At 45.1% G+C, this 11,110-nt stretch overlaps 1 protein-coding gene across 1 annotated transcript; it reads right to left on the bottom strand.

The window, feature by feature from the left end:
- Positions 1-4,444: 4,444 nt before the first annotated feature.
- LOC124676417 (transcription factor RF2b-like) lies at positions 4,445-9,066 on the bottom strand. Its single transcript, XM_047212484.1, has 4 exons — positions 8,570-9,066; positions 6,989-7,121; positions 6,153-6,237; positions 4,445-5,101 (listed from the first exon to the last, which is right to left on the bottom strand). The coding sequence occupies exons 1-4, from the start codon at positions 9,064-9,066 to the stop codon at positions 4,731-4,733; spliced, it is 1,086 nt and encodes a 361-aa protein (XP_047068440.1). The 3' UTR covers positions 4,445-4,730.
- Positions 9,067-11,110: the final 2,044 nt, after the last annotated feature.

Raw genomic sequence — 11,110 nt, 5'->3', positions numbered from 1 at the left:
AATCTAGTTTACTATTAGGCGACCACCATATATTCAGTTATATGAGTAAGATATATGCTTCAATGTAGTTACTCTTGTGACTTTGAACCCTGAAAGTGATCGATACAATACCTACATAGTGACATCCAAGTGTTCTCTAACAATAGATGATGAAATTCATCCCTTAGAAGTGCACGAACTCAAATTCACATATGAGGCCTTATTTTACATCTGATAGCTAGAACATGGCAACTCACACCAATGAAGCAAGGATCATTCGTTATTGAAAACACTTAAAATAACGGCTTAATTATAACAACATAAAAACTTAAGACAAGGTAGCATACTATATCAGATCATCCTTAAACATGACCGAGGCTTATATCGTCAAATTCAGTAAGGGCATTTCAGTCCGGGTACATTTAAGTCCACGCTTGATCAAGATGCATAAATATATGTTTTGTTGTAAGAAGATAGAAAAACATTTGTCTAACAGAAGGAACCAAAAGCTTAACTTTGACCAATGATTAGGAAATATAATGTGGCCTACGTGCGGCAAAAAATGATATGGAATTTAAATCTAATGATATCACTCATGTGTTAGATAACACATATTTTTGGTTTAGATGTTCATTAAACTTATGTCTTAGAACATAGACACCATCATACATTTCACATAGAGTATTCCTGATAATCAAAACAACCTTAACACTGATGAGCGGACTGCATACTCAGACTCATGGGTACGTAGACTAATATTTAGGATAGCTTGATCAATGTACAAACTGGCCAAGATATATATTTTGGTACCAGAAGATACACCAACATTGGTCTAGCTCTATGACTGGGACGAGTTTTGTCGTGTGTGGGAACATAGACACCAAGGTTATAGGTACCTCTTTTATTTGTTCAGTATGGGGTGGCAACTATGTTACACATCTCTCAGCCGACACACAAGCACACAAAGATTTTACCCAAGTTCAGGCCACTTGGAGGCTAACAGCCTACGTCTTGTTTTTTATATTGCTCAATGGATAGACAAGGTGTTCATGATGAAATCGAAGAACTAGCCTCGCCGCGGTGCCTAGGCAAGGATAAGGCTGGAGCTCTATCCTGCTATAAGACTTGGGTGAGCTCAATTGGAATGGAACGTCCCCCACTTCTTGGTCATAGTCCTCCTTTTATAGCCGCAAGGGGATGCCACAGTGCCCGACCAGTTGGCAGTTCTGACGAGGCAAAGACTTTTGATACGCAAGAAGGAAGGTGACAGGTGGTACATGATCAAGAAGTGATAGGCGATAGATGCCGAGGATGCGCCATCATCATGTCTCATATTTTGACCTTGGAACCGTGGCTTGGACACCTTTTGTCCTTGGGATCGTTTTGTTCTGCCTCTGTCAGTGGGGCAGGGGGACCTCTGCACTGGCCCAGGCGTAAGACCCTTCCATTTGTAGCTAGATACAACATTGTCTCTTCGTCGTAGTCTTGTTTTAATCACTTCAAATAACATGATTACACGAGCGCCCGGTTGCTGATAACCATGCGCCTGATGGCACGAATATAGTGATGCACTTTCCCGTCCTATGTCTGCCAGGACATCTATAAAGCAGTCATGGATGAGTCACTGTTTACACATCCCTCCCCGGGGCCAGGAGAAGGACATCGTAGTTGACGATTTCTCCCAAAGAAAATGGGTGTGGCGACACTTGCTTGGATCATCCGAGGCATCCTCGTGTTGAGTTGATTGATCTTTATAGAATCCTTCTGGACCTTAGCAATCCCAATAGGGGTGCTTGCTACAATTCTTCGCGGGGAAGTGGAACATTTCCACCAACACTTAGTGGATCTGGAAATCTTGGTTTTCCCGGAGATGGCAGTTGTCGGGCTATGCAGAAAAAATGTGGTGTGTGTGTGTGTGACTGCAGGTAAGTCGTTGGTGTGTGTGGGTTGAAGATTCTCTTTTTTTGTGACGACACGTAGTACCCACGCGTGAGGGAGCATCGCCCTCGTTCCCCACACCGCTCCCTGCTTCCTTTCTTCTTCCTTCCTTCTAGCCTGCTGTTGGCGATGGTGCCCAACGACGTGGTCATGGATGGCCGGAAGTGAAAGGAGAAGGGGTTCTAGAGAGGCCGGAGGAGAGACCGAGGAAGAGTGGGAGTCGATGAGGTTGACTGAAGTGTTGTTCCCTTGGCCTAGCCAATGTGGAGTGACTCGGGCCGATACGCCGGTTAGTGGACGACAAGGAGCACGAAGGTGGGCGACCATGCTTTAGCTCATTTTCGCCTCAACCTCGGATTTGAACGAGCTCGACGTGCATGTCCTCTCCTGCTTTCTTGTCGGAGGGGATGGTCCCGGCTCTTTCGAAGTCCTGCTGCGCAATAGTGGCCATGTACACGCTCGATCCATCTTCTGCATCCCCAGGCCATCGTGATCCTGGCGGTCTTCAAGCATCTTACTAAGGGATTCGTGGGCATCGCGCCTTGGTGGCGCTCTTTTGCCATTTATACTACCCCTTCATCAAGACGATGGGGGGTCCATGCAAGGGAAGTCAGCTTCCGCATTCACGGGGGCCTTTCCGAGGATCACATTGAGTGTGATATCTGGTCCGAGTGGGAGGAATGGCGCCACAAGTGGTGCTAAGTCTGTGTTCCACGCTCCTTGAATTATTTCTAGAACCTACAACCATCGTCGGCCACAACGAGGCTTGGACAGATCTGGACCCACGGGATGGGGAATTTGGGCACTTGCTGGAAAGGATCAGGTTCCTCCAGGATCGAGGCCTGACTGTGAAGAAGTTTGTCTTTGACTACACCAAGCGGTGTCTAGCGCCATTGCAAGAGAGGTTTCATACCGCGTGGCTATACTGGGGCTGAGCGACAAGATGAGCATCACCATGCCATGGGCGACGAAGTTGGGCACCAACCATGGTCGATGATGACCCATCCCGACGATTTTTGATCTTTTCGTGGTAGATCGCAAAACTTCTTTTTCTTGTTTTTAGGCAATCTAGCGCCAGGAGGGAAAACATCACGCATAGTCGCCTAGTGCATGGTGGATGCCGATTTTTAAGGTGTGTGTGCCGAGCAAACCCAAATCAGCACCCCGCCACTATGGGGCCGTGATAGCAGCGTCTTTGTCAAATTTTGTTTCGGTTGTGCCCTCTAAGCCTGAGTGCCCTCTGTTCGACCTAGTTGACATTTCCCGATCAGATCACTTAGGCTCCTAGCTGATGGGTCCCGATGTCAGCCATAAACGTTTACTTTTTGGATTATTTTTTCCCAATGATTTTTTACCACTTGAACTTTTTCTTTCAATATCTGCCACCTTGATAATGCTAAAGGACGCGACAGGCTGACGGGTTCCTGATGTCAGCCTCCATGTAAAAAAGAAATGTGATATATTCAATTTTTTTGCTCTTGATATTGGCCCTACTTCTTTTTTTTCAATCTCTTTCGTTTACTTTTATCGTACTAATGTTGATGAACGATGCTGGGTCTCTAATGTCTGGCTTGCTGTTACCAGATGAGTCCTTGATGTAACCCTTCGTCCCTTCCTATACAAGAAATATGTGATATCTTTAATTATTTTATCCACCGCAATACCTTGATCTAAAAAAAAATCCGCCGCCGGCCTAACGCCTAGATCTCCGCGCCCCTCCGCGGTAGCTGCCCTATTAAAAATGAATGAAGCTGCTACTGCCTCCCTCTGATGTGATCTCTTTCCTCAAATAAATTTGTTGATGCCGTGGATTTGGAAGCACAATGGAAAAAAGTAAGAGTGACCTCTCCCGCCTCCCGGAGCGGCATTACGTGGTCGAGTTCGTCGGCCGTCATTGCGGCTATCCTCCGAATCCCACCCACACCTTCGGGTGCAGGGAATTGGACAAGAGCGGCGAATCGAGCCGGAGCTGCATATCGGAGATTGAACATTGAACCAGGGTGGCGCGTCAAGCCGGAGCTGCATGGCAACGGTTGAGGCGGGCCTCCGCCGCCGGCTCTAGCCAGTTGTGCTGGACCTGAGGACCTCCCTGCCCGTGCGGACGGCGACGGCAATAGCATATTGAGAGGACGGGGGAAAAGGGACCTGCTAGTTGCTTGGCATGTTGCTTGAATGTGGGCCTGAATTAACTAACACTTCCTTAACAGAGTGGCTAACGATTGGTTGTGTGTTCTATGCAAATCATTACACCAAATGGTGGTGTTTCGTTCAACAAGCTGTAGTTGTGGTTTTGTGCAAACAAAAATGCCCAACAAGTGGTGTTATCTATTTCCTCTTGCCGAGAAGCAACCAAAGGGAGCCGTTAATCAGATTTAACAGCCTTGCGCTCATTCATTAGTGCATCCGATGTACATGTCCTAAGAAGTTCAGATGTTCAACACAGTTTTCCAGCAATTTGATACTTCTAGGTTCCCAGGATGTGATCATTAAGAATTAGCATATCAACAGAAAAATGTAAAAATCTCCAAACTGAAAACCCGTGATTGATAAGCTGAGGTAAGGAAAAAAAAATACAGGCTGTTTGTCCAGTCCCCCCTAACTTAGAAACAACACACAACAAACAATAAATGAACCCCAAAAAACATATCAAGGTCTTACAACCAATCAATGCAAGTAAACAGAAGCTTGGATAAAAATGATGCCTAGAGGGGTGACGGAAGCAGTTCAAGGATGTCAGACTATGAACAGATAAATCTAAATAAAAGAAGTGTGTCGTGTTTGCGGTAGGTCTATAATTAGAAGGTGCTACCGCTTTAACCTGCAGATATGGAGCTGCCCTCCGACTTTCCTGCAACCTCTGCCTCCAACTTCACAGCTGCTGATCCTTTGCCAATGTCCAGCCCCTGAAGCCGCCCAAGTGAGTCTTGCTGCATCATATCTGAGAAGGTATTGGGGTGGGATAGCATCTGGTGGCTTGGGACATTGGGATGAGGTGATTGGAATTGGGGTGGCAGCTGATGAACACTTGCATCGTGCTGAGCTGTGTGTTGCTCGGAGAGTTGAAAGAAAGACGGATTGTATGGGACATGACGCATTCCCATATTATATGGTTCATCACACTTTGACGTCTCACCTGTAGCAATCTTAAGCCTCTCTACTTCCTGCTTCAGTGCATCGTTCAGAGCTGGAAACATAAGGTACGTCTGTTAGACAACAAGTCATGTCCTAATCTATAAAAAGGTTTCCAACATTTACAGATTGCCAAAAAATATCAACACTATAACATGACAAATGTGACTGAACTCCCATGACATAATTTCAGAAACTACGTGTCAGCTTTGAGTGTATGTCTATGTTTAACAGTCAACCATGGGACTTAACGGCAGTATGAACTAGCTGCTCCAATACTCTTCAATCAGACACAGAAGCATAAAGTGTGAAATCAAGAGCAAAGAGAACAATAACATTTCCATGAAATGTGCCTATAGTTAGTGAAAAGATGCATCAAGTATCCATCGATTTCAGCGGTCACTGCATGTTGAAACATAGCAAACGAATACATTAAGAGACAAGATAAAAATAGAAGTCTCCTATAATGGCATTCCAACTGGCATATCAATGATACTGTAATAGCATTCTCCTTTACATACAAAAGTTACATTTATTAATAAGCATAGACAACATTTGGAAAGAAGTTTTGTGTCCCTCCGTCCCAAAATGTAAGGCGTACTTGACATTGCACAACATGTGGTTGGATGGTTAGGAAGGCAGTGGCACCCCCAGCCCAACAAGGATCAAACCCTAGGTTGACACTTTGGTGTCTCATAAAGGCGGAATTGTCTTCCGTGGGAGGCGATGTTCCCATCGATAGCGATGCGTCTATGGTGACTTCGTCAATTCTCATGAACCGTCAGATCAGTTTCTTGCACTCAGTCTCTCAGAGGTGCTCATAGGGGTAGGGTGTGCGTGCATTCATAGGGGTGAGTGTAAGTGTATGTACGTTTTTGTGAGCGTTTGCGTATGTACTGTGTTTCGCAAAAAATAATGCAAGACTTTGGCATTGCACAACTGGGAATATATAAATGGTATTTGTTGTATTCGTCTTGTGAAATGTTTTTTTATGTTATACGTTTTTATACTAATTTTGTAGACATATTATAACTTAAAATCACAGTCAAAGTTGTGCGTTGAAGACCATAAAAGGGAGTACTAGTTAAGGTAATAAAAATACTTACCATCACGCAATTGAGCTTGTTGCTCCATGGCCTGCAACCTTATTTTGAGCTCTGTGTTTTCTGCAGAAAGTCCGGTTGTGTCTCTCTGCCAAGCAAAATATAATTGCTTAAAGGATATCAAGCAATTCTACGCAAAGAACACTGTTTATACAAAAGAAAATGTAAAAAAATTGCAGTCCGACTACAACATTACAAGCATCCAGAACAACAGAAACCTACAAGCTGTGTTGTTCTCGTAAACAGAGTTACAGATTTTTCTTGTCTCATGCTGCAGGATATCACCATTCAGCTCTCCAAATTGTTAATATAGTCACATAGAATCATAACTTGGTTTGGCACTACCACTACATATGATTTAGTCAACAAAATCTAGATAGCTTGTCCTAACATGTAATATAGCTCTGATGGCATGTGCAGCAGTTCAAGGAAAATAGCATGCTGATTGCGGTTCAGAGAGTAGAGCAGTTGCAGCTTGGTTGACACAGCTTATCACTTATGGCAGCTAACTGTTCAATACAGTTTAAAGGCAGAATTACTAATTCAACAAAATCTAGATAGCTTATCCTAACATGTACTATAGCTCTGATGGCATGTGCAGCAGTTCAAAGAAAACAGCATGCTGATTGGTGGTTCAGCGAGTGTAGAGCAGTTGCAGCTTGGTAAACACAGCTTATCACTTATGGGGCAGCTAGCTGTTCAATACAGTTCAAAGGCAGAATTACTAATTCACTATGCACGGTTTCTTTCTTCAAGGAATATTGTGCTTTTCTTTTATGCACTGAGAAACATAATAGTGAATACTGCAATCCGAATCAAACAGATGGATGAAATGTTACCTGAAATAGTGTCAGTTGTGCCGAAAGAGTAGTAGCCTCAGTTTGAAGAGTTTGAACCTTCCGCTCTAATTCTGTCATATATCGAGCCTTTCTTTCCTTGGACCGAGCTGCAGACTGTCTGTTCGCTAGAATTCTGAAACAAAGAAACCTCAGGAAGTTAATTGGCCTTTATTATGCCAGCTAACATAATGCACTTGCTAATAACTATTGCACGAGGCGAATGATTTTAAGTACAGTGTAACTTTAAAAGAAATTTGTTCTCTCTTTTGGAGATGGAAAGAAACATATCTCAAGTGAAGTTCTGCTACATCAGCTGTCCACAGCTGGGACAAATTTTGGTTTGCTAAGCAAAATTGGTTCCTAATCAGTGAAGTTCACTATTAGGATGAAGATCACCTTATACTAGGAAACAGCATAATTTATGAAGTATATCAATGTGAATGTGTTGATTGCAATGCGAGAAATTTTGCTGCTGGCACAGATGAAACGTACATTACAAATATAGATATTTATATAACTTGATCGTAGTACAAACAAATGCTACGAAATGATAATGTTCCTTAATGTATGCCAACGGGAAAAAATTATATTTCAGCTAGCTAGTTATTTCAAAATAAAATAACTAATTAAAATGCTGATCACGGCAACCTAATTAAACATCTTGCAGGCCCCGGGCATGAAATAAACAAGGCCTTGAAAATGGGGCGAATGCGCCAAAATAGTGCAGGCCTAATCAACATGTAATAAATCGCCATCTCCCACCTCTTCCACTCCACTTGATTTGCGCGTTTATACTAAGAGCTTATGTAAGAACCAAATGGCACTAGGAAGCTTTTCAGACTAACCAACAACATAGGAAATAAAACAAATTGAATAAGTACATAACACTATGTCACTATTACATCGAATAACTAACTGAGTACGTAAAAATGGGAAATGGTTAATTTGAAAGAGCAAAAGTACAAATTCATAGATATGCTGCACAAGCTTCAATGAATTAAGTTGGAGGCCCATAGAAAATGATACAAAGAAGCCATAGCCAATGGAGAGAAAATACCATAAGAAGGCAACATGCAACAATCATTGCCATCTGCCGTCCCTTTCATCCACGCGCTTCGCTTATTTAAGAACTAAATAGCATGAAGCAGGTTTATGAATAATGACAGTAATTTAGAGAACAACAAAATTAGCATTCGAACCACTTCTATGGCTGCTTGAATTTCAAAAAGAAGCCTACGTAAGCGATGCCAGAATGAGACAAGTTGGCCAGCTTGCTCAGTCCTGTCCAACGATCTGCCTGTCACTATCCATCCAGACTAAAGATAACTAACAGCAACAATGTTCCGTGACCTGACTAAGTAATAGTCTACGACCTGCATTTTGGCCACCACGTTTCTTTGCTTGCAGAACCAAAGCGAGCCACACCTACGTGAACCACAATTCTTATTGGTCCTTAGCCGCACTCCATCAATTGGTTATCAAAAGTAAGAACTACCTGTAATCCTAGAATCCTACCAACCGACCACCAGCTCAAATCCAAGGTAGCTTCAAATGCAAAGGAGGACGAAGAAAGGGGGTCACCTTTTGACACGCTTGGGGTCGACGGAGGCGAGCTCAGAGAGCTGTTCGGAGGACATGGCCTTCTTCGCCTCCAGAACATCGGCGAACAACCCTCCGCCGCCATCCTGATGCTTCCCAGGGGCGCCGCCGCACCCCATGGCGAACCCGTCGAAGGAGGCGCTGTGGCGGTGCTTTGTGGGCCGGGGCGGCGAGGAGGACGTCTCCGCGGCGCGGTCACGGTCGGCGCCGCCGCCAGCGATCTTCTCCATGTCCATGAAAGTGGAGAAGAGGTCGTCCTCGGATCCGATCTCGTCGAAGCCCCCGCCGTCGGCGTCCGGGAAGCGGAAGGCCACCTCAGATCTGGCGCGGCGGTGTTGGGACCGCGCCGGCGCCGTCGCGGAGGAATGGCCTTGCTGAGCCCCGCCGGGGATGGGCGGCAGCGGGCAGGGTAGGTTGAGGTTGGGGCTGCGCCCCGGCGGGGGCTTCGGCGGCTCACCGGACTTCGGCGGCATCGCCATTATGCTGGCAGCGCAGGTGCGTGCGTTTGTCTCCGAGACTCTAAACCGCGTGGGTGTTTGGGTCGGGATTTGGGCAAAGGAAAGCCTCCCGCTAGGCCGCTACTGGAGCAAAGACTAGTGTACCAGTCTACTCGACTGGAGCAGTGAGCATTGTTGTCCCTCCTGTCTAAAATATCTTGCATATAAAATTTGGTCAAAGTTTAATCATCTATATTAATAAAAATATAAATATATATAATAAAATAATAATATTCTTAGAATTGTTATGACATACTTTTCTATACTCCTATATAGTGTGCCAATTTTGAAAGTTTGAATTCAATCAGCATAATGCAATTTCTGCCGTTGATCGGACACCATCCAACGGCTCTGAACACTGGGATTCGCAGCTACAGTAACATCTTTCTTTCTCTACGTGATTCCAGAAACATCTACCCTACTCTCCATTCGTCCACCGATATTTCGTTTCGATTCCCGGTTGGGACCAAACAGCACCAATTTACGGCAAGGAAATCAACGCTAGAGGATAGTGGAAGGAGGCAGAGCCGCAGCCCGCAGAGGGTGAAATGGCGCCGGTTGTTACATGCCGGAACACGGCCGCGCGCTGGCTGCCGTCATGGAGAACATGGGACGACGCCACTGCGCTGTTTCCCGCCAGACGGAACACCACCACTAGGAAGGAGAGCAGGGGCGCTTAGGAGAGGGATGGGATGATGCCACGCCGCCGCCACGCTGGTCGCCGGCTGCTAGACCACCGTTGTTGCTGGGGTGGAGAGCAGTGGCGGCTAGGGCTATGGAAGACGGTGCGAAGTGGGAAGTCTCGATGTCGATGTGGGAGAGCGGGCGTGGGGCTGGGCCTGTAGGTACGATTGTGAGAAGGAGAAGAAAACCAGCGTGGGGCATTGAGATTAAAATGGCCTGGGCTTTTCTAGAGTTTCAGCCCATCTTTTGCTATCACTGTCAGTTCGATTACCCGAAGACTGAAGCCGAATGGACCAGTGCCGGTCGTACATGTCCTATGGCTTATGGTTATGGGTGGCATGGTCGCATGGATGGGAGGAGATCAGCTATTGCAGGTGGCCAGAAAAGGTTGTACAGAGAAAAAAAAGGAGTACACAAATTTATATCTAAATGCACATACATGGTCAATGTCAGTGAGGTCAATGTTTCAGTCACATATAATTATCTCAAACTTGGTGCTCATTTTTCTTTTGGCGTGCTCAAACTTGATGCTCTGTAATGCTATTTTGATTGAAAATTGGGAGGTTCATGTCATCATTCCGATTGATTTTTAAGTGCAAAACACGTGAGGCTGACTAGTATATTATATGCATTTAACATGCAGATCTTTGTATTATTATCTACTAGTAAAATGCCCGTGCGTTGCCACGGGTAACAATACATGTGAGAAAATTCAAAAGATGATTAAATACGAACTTCATAACGTCCACCTATCTCATAATTTTGACAACACAGCCTCATGGAATTAGATGGGATAGCACAAAACTTCTTGCTTCCTGCTATCCTTGCAGTGTACTTAAAAGGGATGTAGATGATGCACTTGACAACAACTCTCAGAAACTTGGATCTCTAGAGAAATTCTTCTTCAGTGCTTGGATACAAATTCATGGTTGCACAAGATATATTAGACTAAAACTAAAAATTAGAAAACTTGCGTGAACATTGAACTACTGAATTATTTGTATCATGCAAAATTCAAACAGAGCTCAGATTGTCAAGATTTTTTAATGCCATACTATCCCTAAAGAGCACTAAGAGCATCTCCACTCGTCTCCTCGAGAAGCCCCCCACGAGCCGTTTTTTACATCCGGACGGCGAAAAACGGTCCAGTCGCGCCCCCAGGTTCTCGTTTTCATCCGGATTTGGGCCTAAATTCATCTGGCGATCCCATGCCATCCCCGGCCCCCCGGGGAGCGCTCGGGGACTCCGGATGGAGCAAAACCAACCGCCCACGCCCACGTGTCTCCTCTTTCGTCCGGACTCCCCGGGCCATCCTCTTTTCCCCGAGAAACGCCGCTTGGGG

This window comes from Lolium rigidum, chromosome 7, assembly GCF_022539505.1.
Source record: "Lolium rigidum isolate FL_2022 chromosome 7, APGP_CSIRO_Lrig_0.1, whole genome shotgun sequence".
Classification (NCBI taxonomy): domain Eukaryota; kingdom Viridiplantae; phylum Streptophyta; class Magnoliopsida; order Poales; family Poaceae; genus Lolium; species Lolium rigidum.
The sequence above is the reverse complement of the archived record's forward strand: the minus strand, read 5'-3'. Positions and strand labels throughout refer to the sequence as shown.